This window comes from Felis catus, chromosome A2 (assembly GCF_018350175.1).
Source record: "Felis catus isolate Fca126 chromosome A2, F.catus_Fca126_mat1.0, whole genome shotgun sequence".
In the NCBI taxonomy this organism is placed as follows: domain Eukaryota; kingdom Metazoa; phylum Chordata; class Mammalia; order Carnivora; family Felidae; genus Felis; species Felis catus.
This window is the reverse complement of record NC_058369.1, coordinates 112,320,083-112,333,685: the sequence shown is the minus strand read 5'-3', so window position 1 is coordinate 112,333,685 and position 13,603 is coordinate 112,320,083. Positions and strand designations below refer to the sequence as shown.

At 40.5% G+C, this 13,603-nt stretch overlaps 1 protein-coding gene and 1 long non-coding RNA gene across 3 annotated transcripts in view; one reads left to right on the top strand and one right to left on the bottom strand.

Moving 5' to 3' along the window:
* The first annotated feature begins 7,034 nt into the window (after nt 1-7,034).
* Nucleotides 7,035-13,603, top strand: part of POLR1F (RNA polymerase I subunit F) — a 31,932-nt gene continuing 25,363 nt past the window's right edge. The window contains exon 1 of the mRNA XM_003982831.5: nt 7,035-7,332. Within this exon, the coding sequence (XP_003982880.1) occupies nt 7,079-7,332 (254 nt within the window). The 5' untranslated portion in view covers nt 7,035-7,078. The remainder of the gene's footprint in view (nt 7,333-13,603) is intronic.
* The window catches only part of LOC109497479, a 101,455-nt gene continuing 97,426 nt past the window's right edge, over nt 9,575-13,603 (bottom strand). The window contains exons 3-4 of one of the 2 annotated variants that reach the window (XR_006594261.1): nt 11,677-11,754; nt 9,575-10,750 (exon numbers count right to left, since the gene is read on the bottom strand). This is a non-coding gene — a long non-coding RNA (uncharacterized LOC109497479). The remainder of the gene's footprint in view (nt 10,751-11,676; nt 11,755-13,603) is intronic. The other variant, XR_006594260.1, reaches the window with a different exon arrangement.

The window sequence follows — 13,603 nt, the reverse complement described above, 5'->3', positions numbered from 1 at the left end:
TCATTTTTAACTAGAATCTTTCATCCAAATGGTATGTAGTTGCCTTCCTGTTAATAATTGATACCTAGATAGATACTTGCAACCTCAGGTAAGTAGAGCTGAAAATTAGTATGATTTTTATCAAAGTCCATATTTTAAATTATATATGTATATATCTAGATCTGTCTATTGAATTATAATACACAAATATAATACATATTCTTAGGTAATAATCAGAGAATCTCAACTACAGCCAAGAGGTAAAATCCAAGCATAAAGATCAGGGAGGATGTTTGAACATTATTGTATGTGGTTACCACACAAGTGAGAAAGACACAAATAATTCCATTGTTAGAGAATGAGAATCTAATGTGATTTACAAATAATCCATTTATTAAAACTGTAAAAATTGTGTTTATGCCTTATGGACAAGAAGACAGGTTGCGTTTAGACTGCAGAAGTTGAATAAACACTGCCTCTTCATGGGAACCAGAAGTTTATGTGTTCGTTGAGAAATTCTGAATTAATGCAAAAATTAATAAAAACATTTTCAGGTAGGAAGGTAATTGAGGCAAAACAGTATTTATAATAAAATTATCACAGTGATAAACAATTTTTGCATAACTTCTCTTATTTACAAATGAAAACGTGGCCTGTGTATGTTTGTAACTAATTAATTAATTTAATTTTGAGAGAGAGAAAGAGAGAGGGAGACAGAGTGGGAGCAGGGGAGGGCAGAGAGAGACGGAAACACAAGATCTGAAGCAGGCTCCAGGCTCTGCACTGTCAGCACATAGCTCCATGCTGGGTTCAAACTCGTGAACCACGAGATCATGACCTGAGCCAAAGTGGGCTGCTTAACCGACCGAACCACCCAGGCAATCCTGTTTGTTTTTAAACTAAATAGTTGCGACTCTTATTGCAGTAACAAAATTGCAGGAAATTAACTATGCTTGAGAGAGCACGGAACATGCACACGTGTTAATACAAATTCCCTTTATAGGTAATTATTTTCCTTCCTTCCTGAAGATTGTTCTCTACTCCTTGGAAATAATCATATTTTGACTTAATTTTGTTAGTTTAGGTAAGTTCCAACACACAATTTACCATAATTTATCCCTTTTAGTACAGTCTAGTAGGGAACATAAATTTTCATTCAGTATAGGAAATGTGTGACAATTAAGCAGCAGCATTCTATGTCTCTGAGTCTATGCAAATTGTGTACTATTTTATGTTCCTTATTTTGCAAACTTTACTGTGTGTGAACACTAAATCACATGGAAGAAATAATCAACTACATTGTTAATTATTACTGCATTTATGTCAATTATATCTGAATAAAAATGATCAGTCCAGAGTCTCTCCCATAATTCAAATTTTGTTCAAGGCACTGATTCTTAAACTTCAGCAGGTATTACAATCACCTGTAGGGCCTGGTAAACAGATTACTGAGCTACATCCCCAGAGCTCTAATTCAGTAACCCTAAGGTGAGGCCTAAGAATTTGTATTTCCAACCACATATCAGGTGATGCTGATGACAGGCAGGGCCACTGGAACCAAACCCAAATCCACCTTCCTGATAGATGCACAGCAATGCACAGCAATGTCACTGAGACATCAGGTGTGTAGCAAGGAAAGGGTTTATTCAAGAGGCAGCCAAACCAGGAGACCAGAGGACAAGTCTCAAATCCACCCCCCTGAAGGGGAAAAGAGCGAGGTTTTTATAATCACGGGGATTGAGATTACATACATATTGATGAAAAGGGCAGGAAAACTTCTGACTATTCATGAAGAAAGATGGGGTATGTGCACTGAGCAGACATATATGTAACATATATCCCATGTTCACTTTTGGGTGGAGACTTGACAGCAAGGAGGCAGGATTCAGCCCCTGATGTCAGGAGATTGTTTTAGGACAAGGAGAAAGGACTATGGGCATGCTCCAAGAGCCAAGAGCCGCTATCAACTGGATGAGGACTTGGACTCCTTACATCAAGGTAAGGAGCCATATCAGTTGACCTTGGGTCCAGGTTTCTGCAGAGACAGCTAATGAATTTGTTAGTAGGGTCTGAAAAAACACAATAGCTTGTTAGGGGAAATTAGTTCTCTGAAAAAACAAGCTTTAAACTGCTAGTTTCAACCTCATTAATCCTCTGGGGTATGGTTTCACTACCAATAAAACAAAACGTTGTTAAAGCAGTTGTGTCTTAACTTACAGACAGACACATCTGAATTACTTCATTTTTATGTATTTTCAGCAATAGCTATAGTTTGCGAAATATAAAATCTAGCAAATTCAATAAAATACAATGTCTTCTTTTTTTCCCTCAGTGTAAGCACAGCGCACAATCCGCCAGTTAAGCAATCTAATAAGCAAATAGGAAGAACTTTCAGAGTTAAAAATTTATGCCAGTTCCTTTTTTAAGGATTGTAGGTTAAAAACAAGCCACCAATAAATATTTGCCTTGATTCTTGCCATTCCTGCAGTACTTTAGGCTAACGCGAAACTTTACAAATTTAAAGCTCACATATGCCATCTGCTGACACATTTTGTGAATTACAAGAATAGCTAATTGGACATCAACCAACAGCTAATTGATCTATTAGTATAGGTTCAGACTTAGGCTTGTTTCATTTCCAAAACCCATTAGGCAAATTTTAAACATGCATTTTCCCCCAAAGTACAGTAGTTTTCAATTTATTTAACTACTAAAAACTTATTTCCCAAAACACATTTTTATTTCAAACAGTGTGTTTGTACTGAAGCTATTTTATTCTTCCTACTGACAAAGGAAATTGCAAATTGGTATCTCAGTAAACATAGTTTGTATCTACAGTGAATTTTATCAGTAAAATATTTTAAGAGGATATTATCTTGAACTCTGTTTTAAGCTGAATCAAATGTTTATGTATATAAATTGTTTAAAGGGGTAAGTACATTGATGAGGAGCTGAAACTAATCATGCCAGTAACACCAAAGCAAAACAAACAAAATTCATTCATGGAGATGGGGCCAAGTTATTCTCCAGTTTATTCATACTGTTACATGAACTTTCCTCTTAGATCCAGGGCTCTGCCTCACTCTTCATCCAAAGAAGTCATAGCTCCTGTTCACAAAGTCAGCTTTACAGCCTTAATCAGGCTGCACCAGGCATATTATACCTGAAGTGTCGCTCATGGACTCCAACATGCCTATATTATTAAGCACTTACTATAGGCCAGTCACCATGTTCAGTATCACACTGTCAGTATCTCATTTACTCCTTGCAGCTTCTCCCTATCATTATACTCCTACACTGCAGACTGGGAAGTTGAAGTTTAAAAAGAGTAGACATGTTGCCCAGGGTGAATGAGGCAGGACTGAGACCCAAACCAGCAGACTCTTGCACCCGGTTCCTACCCTTCCTACCCGCTGTGCCACATTGTCTGAATTACTGTCTGCGAGACGGCTAGCACTCACACTTTGGCCCAAAGTGGTGCTTCTTTGACATCTTGCCAAGCCTGTTAAAAAGGTATTATTTACCAGTTTGATCTGATTCCCACTTTACCGTTTGTTTTTAGGCAGAGGCTAACTAAAATCAGCCACCATTTTCTTGACTCTTAAGATTTCTTCCTTTATCATCTTTGGCCCTGTGTGTAGGAAAAGTGAGGATTTTTAGGATTCAAAGGGTGAGCTTTGCCTGGAATGAGTCATGCCTGGATTAGCTTCCTTGATTAACAGCTGTGTATCCTTGGAAAACTCATTCATTTGCTCACTCAAGAAATATGTGCTAGGCAGTAGGCCTTCAGCTTTTAACAATACAGACAGGATTGCAACCTTCATGGGGCCAACATTTTAAAATCTTCCCTAGATTGTAGTCTCCTCATCTGTAAAAATAGTTAATAATGGTAATAAGTGCATAAAGATCCTGTGTTGGTGATTAGTTTAAGGCACTTACCACAGTGCCTGGCAGTTTTATCATAAAGTTTAGCTGTGGTGATGATGATCATGGTGATGTTGATGAAATCATCATTCATGCTAATAATTTCATAAAATTAATGCATAAGGGAGATGAAACTCTTCTTGTCAGGACTGTTATTACTGTATGACAAGCAGGGGCACTTTTAGGGACTTCCCGTGCACACCTCGTGTATGATAGAAGTTGCCCTGGATCCTTTCTTAGGCAAAGGACAAAGTACTTGAGATCATAAGTATTTCATGCATTGGACTGCATTGTGCAAGAGGCCATATTTTCTCTGGTGCACTCCTTCACTCTCTCTTGCTCCAAAAAGAACACAGCTGCCAGGCAAACAAGGCTACTCTAGCCTGTTGGAGGATGAGACACATGGACCACCCACCGCTGACTACAGACGCTTGAGTGAGTCCAGCTGAGCCCAGCCCAAATTTGTACTCACAGAATGTTGAAGTGAATTAGTGATTGTTATTAAAGCCACCCAATTTGAGGATGGTTTGTTATGCAGCAAAAGCCAACTGATGCAAAGGCATTTTTATCTGAATTGCCCTTTATATGAAACTACCTTATGTAAACCTTTACACATAGTTCAAACTTACTAATTCCATTTCTTCAGTAAAGTCTACTCTAACAATTTCAGATTTTTTATTAAAAAAAACAAACAAAACAAAAAAAACTTGCCCAATGCCACACATCTAGTAAGCGGCAGAGCCAGGACTCAGACTCAGTATAACTTTATCACCCAAGGCTCCTTGCGTTGCATTATATTAAACTGTTTAAAAATTGAGTATATCTTGTAACAACCAAAATCGCCAACAATGGGAACCCTTTCTTGATTTTCTACTTTTTAAAGATATAAAACAATGCACACTCATTACAATAATATGTGAAAATTCACACAATTTTAAAAAGCAATTCACCCTCCAGATAACTAACACAGAATTTATACATCCAGATTCTTTTCTAATCATATAAATGTGCATATTTTCTATAAAAATCAGAGCATATGCCACAAATTACACTGTAATTTATTTCAGTAAACTACCAATTATTGCACATTTATATTGCTCCAGGGATTCACTGATTTTGAGGAATAGAAACTAACATAATATAGAGTGTGTGCGCGTGTTAGAGAAGAAGAGGTCAATGGTAAAAAAGATAGTTGCAGGGACATTTTTCTCTTTTTCTTTGGGGTCAGTGGACATAGAGTCAAAGTCACATCTAACCTTCTCTCTTCTCCTTATAGAAAAGGGGTTTTCTTAGCACATGTTTGATGACTTTGACTTGACAGGGCTTTTCATGAAACAGGGAACACCAATGCCTGACTTCCCATGTCACTTTGATCAAATTTTAGACCAAAGACAAAGGTACAGTCTGTCTATAGGCCCTTGATCAAACGAAGTTTGTGGATTTGTGTGAGATGGGAGATAGGTGGGGGGAATCTCATTGTACTTGTTTCCTTCCTCCCTGCATGGTAGGTGAAACAGGTGGATTTGCTAAAGTAACTCCATAATGGTGAACATTTTTGTGTAGGCTAGATCACCTTCTCCCTCTTTCAAATCATGCAGATTGTGGATAGCAACCAACAATCAAGATAGGGCTTAAAAAAAAAAAAACTAAAAACTAGAAAACAATTTTTTTTATTTTTTTAAATATTTATTTATTTTTGAGAGAGACAGAGACAGAATGCGAGTGGGTTGGGGCAGAGAGAGAGGGAGACGCAGAATCAGAAGCAGGCTCCAGGCTCTGAGCTGTCAGCACAGAGCGCGATGCGGGGCTCGAACCCATGAGCCTCGAGATCATGGCCTGAGCTGAAGTCGGACGCTCAATGGACTGAGCCACACAGGCGCCCCTAGAAAACAATTTTCAAAATCAAACAAGCAAATGTCTTACGAGCATGCAAAGGGCTATAAAACTACCCCATATTTATTTCCTATGCTTTGGCTATTTTGAGTCATAGGGGAGTTGCAGTGGTGAAGAAGACAGTTATCATGGTTCGTGCCTTAGTGAGCTTGGAGTCTTTGAAGGAAGGCCAACAGGCAACTGACATAAAATTAACATAAAAACAAGTGCTTGAAGGTAGTAATTTACAAAGATGGGGGACCTAACTAATCCTTATGTGGGGGGCAGGGAGAGGTAGGGTGGTAGTAAACTGCAGAGGAACAGAATGCAGAATCTAAGCTAGAGTTTTCCCATATGAGAGAAACTACTGTATTCCCACCAGGTAGCAGAAACCGAGAAAAAGAGAGGGAGCAAGCTAAAAGTGAATGAATATGGGTGGTGACTAGCAGATAATGTAAAATGGGAAGTGTGATAAATCTAACTCCTGGGCTGACAGCAGATCCTAATATGGTCTTGTAAGTAACTTGAGAGCCATATTAAGGAATCTGTATTATCCTTAGAAAAATGGGGCATGCATGGGGACAAGTCATGGTTACATTTTCGTTTCGGAGAAGGTGCTCTGAGTGTCCTCTTGACCATCCACAGGCACTTCTGTAGTTTTGGAAGCGAGAGCGGAGAGAAGTATCCCAATAGACTGACGTTTCCACTTTGGACCCCACAAGCCTTGGGGCTGATTTGATATTTGAGGGTACAAGAGAGGCTCCAAGGTTGACAGTTGGACTGAGCCATTTGGAAAATGGTGGTAAGATTTCCTGAGTTAGTTATTACAGAATGAAGAGAGAAGCGGGATGAGAGAGATGATGGTTTTATTTTCAGATGTATTGTATTTGAGGCATCTGGGCTGCTTTTTAGGATTGAGTTTCCTGCAGAAAATATACTCCCTAAATATACTAAAATTTATTACTGTACTGTCCACGCTTGTAAAATTTACCAAACCACGTTACTACGGGAAATTATCAAAGCGTGAATCCCTGTTATACCTACGTACTAACTCTACCCAGGACGTTCGCGAAAACGTAGGTTTGCCAGCCCTGCCTTGGAGCACGTTCCAATTCGCTCAGGCTCCTAGCTACCCAGTCGAAAGAGCGGTTGCCCTCTGCTGGTCAGAAGTGCGTAATGCATCTGAAGGAGAGAAATTTCCTAGGGGCGTGCCAGCTGGCGGATGACGGAGAAACCCGGCGTCCGGAGATAGGCGGTTTTGCCTGCGTCAGCGGCGCGCGCCGCGGGAAACCTGACAGGCCGCATGGCTGCGGGTTGTTCAGAGGCTCCGCCGCCGAAGGCGGCCTCTGAGGGACCAGTGGCGGGACCGGCCGGCGTCCTGCCCTGCCTAGAGCTGCCAACCTACGCTGCCGCGTGTGCGCTGGTGAATAGCCGCTACTCCTGCCTGGTGGCGGGGCCGCACCGAAGACACATCGCGCTTTCGCCGCGCTACCTTAACAGGAAACGCACCGGTATCCGAGAACAGCTCGATGCGGAACTCCTGCGCTACTCCGAGAGGTATCAGTCTCTCCGTCTTTTCCTCCGCGGAGCGGATAACGCCATAACGTAGCTTGCCCCCCTTTCTTTTAGGCGCGGGGAGGGGGGGGGTTGCTGGTGGACGTGCTGATGGCGTCGCAGAAAAGGGGTGAACGGGAGAGAACGCGCCGGCCACCTGGAGCTTATACTCGAGACGTTATGGAGTTTCCAACTAGCCGAAATTTCCAGTGTGTCCCTAGTCGGGATCTGTTCTTACCGTTTCATGGACAAGAAGGGAAGCGTGAAGGTGACGTGAATTGTGCGGGCGGAGCCGGTGGGGAAGCTTGTTTTAGAACTGGCGTGTATGGGTAAGAATAGATCAGGGGTCTGGAGACCCGGTAAGCCAGTTCTGTGTTTTCCCATTTGACAGTGGGAGTTTCGAATGCATTACTTCAACGTATTGTCTCTCATTCTGTAGAAAATTGTACATATTAGTACAGTCTTTTGTTTGTAAACTGTGACGAAGTTTCTGGTTTTTATTTTGGCCCTCGTATTTTCCTTGGGTTCTCTTCTCGTGGGCCTGATCACGGATGAGAGAAGCAATATTTCTGTTTTGTTTTTAAGAGCAGTTTATTAAGTCTTAATTGGAGTGAAAAAAAACTGTGGTGCATTTAAGTTAATATATTCAATAGAAACTTGGAGACTCTTGGAGTTGCGAGAGTGGAGGGTCAGAGGGAGGGGGCATATGTACGTTAATACTACTAAAGACTACTTGGTCTCGAAAGCAAGGGTTGTAAAACTAGGGTGAGTGGAATCCCTAGGGATTCCTTGTTGCTCTTAAGGAATTTCATGACCCTCCCTCCTCCCCTCTGGGAAATTTCCTTTCAGTTTTCTTGGGCAAAGTACCCAAAGTGTTCACTTTCTCAAGGGATCCTGAACAGGTTAAGGAATCAAGCAGGTCTAGAATGTACAGCTTACTCCAAACACCTACACCCACTTTTGTGCCTATTTTGTACGTAAGGGACTTGGGATTAAAAAAAAACAAAAACAAAAAACCAAGATCCCTGTTTGAAGAAACTGTAATCTCTAGTAAAGATACAAATGTAAGCCAGGTAAATCCAATGAAGTGTTAAAATTTGCCAGAAACAAAGTAAGTTATACTGAAAGAGTAGTGAATTTGATATTAGGACCTTTTTGGAGAACAACTTAATAGGAGAAAGGTTCTTTGTGATGGTAGTATTCAAGGGAAAAGGTGTGGCATAAACAAATGGATAGTAGATATAAAATAGACTGGTTCGGTCAGAGATTTATAAGTACTATATAATTGGAGTAAGGTTTATTTTAGGGGAAGGACATTGTGTGCACTTGGAGAGAGGAGGGCAAAGACAGCTTGGGGGACAACTCAGGATGACCATTTTGCTTTTTTCCTCCTGTCTACTAGGTTTTTGTTTTTTAACCTTTTTCTGTTTGCTTAAGCAGACTTAGCACTTCATCCTTTCAGTGTGCCCTCCAACTCTGAAACTTGGTGCAGTCCGGAGAGAGTAGTACGAATCTGTGATCTCCGGGACATAATCAGACACACAGTTCAAGAAACCACACTTGGTAGCATTAGCTGATGGCTTAAGGAAGGTGAGACTGTAGACATGGAGACCAACTAAGAGACTGTTACAGTTGTCCAAGAGAAAAATGATAAGAGAGTATGGGTTTGAGAGACTTAAGGATATAAATATGGTCATAAAATCTGGGAAGAGGCAACTGTTTGATGTATTTTACCACTTACTGTAACCAATCAGTGCCTCCACTTGACAGGCTAGGGGGAAGCCACCTGAAGTGTCTCCTGTCAGAGCCCTTATACCAGAGATACAAGGAACCAGTTGAACGATAATTTTTGTAACCAAGCGATACAGTGTGACTATGTGGAGCAGGTTGCACTCTGAGCAGATCAAGACTGCGCACTCTACACCCTCCTCCCCCACCCCCACCATTACTTGTGGGCTGTGGTTAAGACTCTGGCTTACTCAGTGCTGATAAAGCAGCACACATTAACTGTGTATTTCTAAGTAGGGACAGAACATGGAACATACCAACAATTGTAATGTCAGTCAACCACTTATGTATAGTTAGATTTACAGATTTCGGGGCCATCCTATAGAATCAGGAGGACTTGCTTCTCTTTTTGTAAGAAACAAGGAAAAGAGAGTGTTGGAAGGTGGAGGATGCACAATAAAGTATCCCCTAAACTGAGAAGGCACTTTGAGATTAGAAAACGAAGCAGGTGACTCCATACAGTTTACACAGAGTTTTATTCAGGGTAACTTACTGACCCGGGGGGTTGGGCAGGTGATGATCCAAGTAGCTGCACAGCTGTTCTTCACAAAGTCTAGACCTCAGTCCACAGATTTTATAGGGTGTGAAGGGATGTGCAGAGGGCACTGTGGTGAGGTCACAGGGTTTAACACTTAACAGACCCTGTGGCACCACATGTACTCCAAATGATGGGGGAGGAAAGTACATTACCTCTACTAGTTATCTAAACAACTTTAGGGAAGATCACAACAAGCCTTCCCATATTCTGGTCAGGGCATACCTAGCCTCCAGGGGGCCCGGGACATGTAGCCCTGAGGGAGGTGATGGCCTGGACGTGAACAGGATGGAGGGTGCAACATGGAATCAGTATTGTCAGCATTGGTATGCTTTACCCGCAACATGTTTATGGCCCGTGCAGCCTTTACGTGACATTCTTCCATCATGGCCCAAGAGCAAGATGTTGAGAGTTAGTTGGCTTGCATACCTATGTCACAGCAGTAATATAAATGGCCACATGAGGTTAATATACCTATAAAAGAAAACATTTAGTAGTTCCCCAGTGACTTGGTAAAGAGGTGAGTCATCAAGTGAAGGTATCAGCAGAAGAGATCCTCTCCAAAGACCCAGCCTCAAAGTGATTGTGAATTTGACCTTAAGTTATGGCTCACAAGAGGGAGATGCTTCCTGAGGCAACAGGGACAGAGGGACATCAGCAGTGCCAGGCTGGGGCAGTAGGACAGATGTTTCAAAGTGAGTAGACATGGCAAATCTTCATTTAGCAACAACACAGTAGCTGTTTGGTCTCCATAGCAACCTGACTTTTCATCATTCCTCACTCTTGAGTGACAGGGACGACTCCAGCTACTTCCTGCTGAAAAGGGGCATAGATCAGGATTCAAGGAGTGAAACTGTCTTTCATCCAGTTACAGGTAGCCCCTGGTATTACGTTGAGCCCTCTATCCTTCATAGAGCCATTTTTTTTGGAACTCTAATGTGTAGTCTTCGCTTCTTATTACACATTTCATAATGAAGTAAATCAGGTCAGTTCAGTTAAACAGTTGTCTCATGGCTTTCAGTCAGGCCTATAGTGTGTAAGTAGTCAGGCAGAAAATTATCCAAATAATCAAGGAAATCATTAGAAGTCAGGATCCAGCTAGTATGGTAAACAAGAAACATGCAAGGACAATTACAACTAGAATCTTACACCCATAGAGGTATGTTACTGAAACATAGTTTTTTCTCTCCAAAATCACCCTCATTTCCATCAACAATAGCCAAAATAAGACTAATATGTTTGTAAAACAAGTCCATTTTTCACAAATTTGGCCCAAATATTTTTGTAAGTACAGCAAGAATAGTAACTGGCCTTACATGTTCTCTCAGATCTGCTTTGCTGGAACTTTTTTTTCATAAGGAATTTCAGATCGGGCTTTTCAAAGCCTTTCAAGGCAAAGAGCCAAACCAAATACTTGCCATCAGACTCGCTTGTAATAACTAAAGAAATGAAATACTCCCTCGCTTTTCAGGGTCCCCCAAATATCCTGAGGTTCCTGAGCCTGCCAGGAAGTGACCTTCCTTACTTAACCTCGTAAGGCTCCAGGAACCTTGTAAGCATGGTACCAGCCAGGCCAGTTATTCTAGGGGGCTTCCTTGGCACCATAAAGTCAACCCTAGTTCCTTAGCTTTCTGGTCATATCTGAGTCTATGCATGTCTTTCTCAAATGTGACATTCTAGTCAAAGCCATGGTAATAGAATCAATTTCTCTAATGGTGACCTGTTACAATAAATTCTTACTGAATTTATGCAAATAACTTAAGTGCCATGAGGGTAAGAATACTCACCAAGAGTTTGTGAATTCAGGAGGGATCAGGTAGGGGGGAAAAGATAAAATGTTTTTTAAAATCCCGAAGAGCAAACATCAGATAATCAGTGATGTTTCAAACGAGTCATAAAAACTGTAATAATCTTCCTTGATTCCTTTAGTCATGTTATTAATTCTTGTTCAGTTTGAGTATGGTTGTCCCGTTCCCAGAAATTCTTATTTGGCTTAGTTTTATTATCTTAAGGGTATCACAAACCTGTGTTTGTCGAGAGTCCTCTCTATGAATGTCCTTGAAGATGAAACACATTTGTAGGAGTACAAATCAGAACGGTAACTGTAAATAACAAAGGACTCAAAAATGAGCATGGTTAAAGATGTGATGAGAGTTCATTATAGTGTAATGAACATTATAGTTGATAAGGAAATTTGGTTACTTCTGGGATAGACAAAACTTCAATACTTAGAATTACAAGTAACGATTATTGGGATTTTGGGATTTCATGGCGTTCATTTATGCAGTAGAACCTTAAAAGGTTTCTGACAATGCTTCCCATGTAGTTTAACATACCATAATAAATAAGCCTGATTAGTTAAAAAGACTTAATTTAGAATTTGAATTTTGGGAAATTTGTTAAAAATATCAAAGTTTTAAAGCACATGCTGAATGGTGCGCCTGGGTGGCTCAGTTGGTTAAGTGTCTGACTTTGGCTCAGGTTATGATCTCCGTCAGGTTCCTGAGTTCAAGCCCTGCATCAGGCTCTGTGCTGACAGCTAAGAGCCTGGAGCGTGCTTTGGATTCCGTGTCTCCCTCTCTCTCTACCCCTCCCTTGCCCATGCTCTGTCTCTCTCTCAAAAATAAACAAACAGGGGTGCCGGGTGGCTCAGTTGGTTAAGCGTCCAACTTTGGCTCAGGTCACGGTCTCACGGTTCATGAGGTCTAGCCCTGTGTTGGGCTCTGTTCACAGCTCAGAGCCTGGAGCCTGCTTTGGATTCTGTGTCTCCCTCTCTCTCTGCCCCTCCCCCTCTCATTCTCTCTCTCTCTCTCTCTCTCTCTCTCTCTCTCTCTCAAAAATGAATAAATGATTAAAAATATTTTTTTAAAGCACACTCTTAAGAAGAAACACAAATCATTAAAAACTTAAAACTTATTTAACCTAGGTGGCAATAAGAGATTCTAAAGACATATACAGAAGGTTACATAGTTGTTAGCAAAACTTAGCTCTTTTAGTATTGATGAGATTTAAATTTATTAAGTAAAGACCTGATAGCAAACTTTGTATTTTCAGGGCAGATAAAGGAAAAACCTTGTACTTTTTTCTGTCAAAAACAGACCAATATTCCAGGATAATCCTCATTTCAACAGAGAGAAAAACCAAACTCCAATCATGAACCAGTATATTTTTAAAACTCATTAACTCCAGTCTTTGTCCTGACCACACATTCTTCAGCAAAGATTCCTTTTTCACAGACTTTCTACAACTTTTTTTTTTTTTAACATTCATATTTTCTCCAGTTTTCCCTTTCTAAACCAGTCTCATTTTAGGTCAAATTCCTTTCTTTTCCCTCAACAAAAATGTATTCCCATTTCTCAGAATTTTCTTAACAAAAACACATATCTTATTTTCCTTGCGCACAGGGTGCTTCCTTCATTATTTCCAGTAGTCTTAATGACATTTGTTAGAATTCTTAATGCTTAGAAACTACTTTCTAGTGAAAACTAAATAGTAAGCAGTATTAGTTTCAGATTTACCATAGTGATTTGAGAGGTCTACATATTACTAAATACTCATCCTGATAAGTTCACTCTTAATTCCCTTTATCTATTTCACCCGTCCCCTTCATCTACCTCCCCTGTGGTAACCGTCAGTTCTGAGTAGTTGAGTCTGTTTTTTGGTCTGAATCTTTTCCTCTCTGTTCATTTGTTTCTCAAATTCTGCATATGAGTGAAATCATATGGTATTTGTCTCTCTCTAACTTATTTCACTTACCATTATCCTCTCTAGATCTGTCCATGTTGTTGCAAGTGGCAAGATTTCATTCTTTTTCATGGCTGAATAATACTCCATTGAGTACATATACCACTTCTTTAACAGTTCACCTATTGGTGAACACTCAGACTACTTGCGTAATTTGGCTGTCATCAGTCATGATGCAGTAAACACATGAGTGCATATATCTTTTCA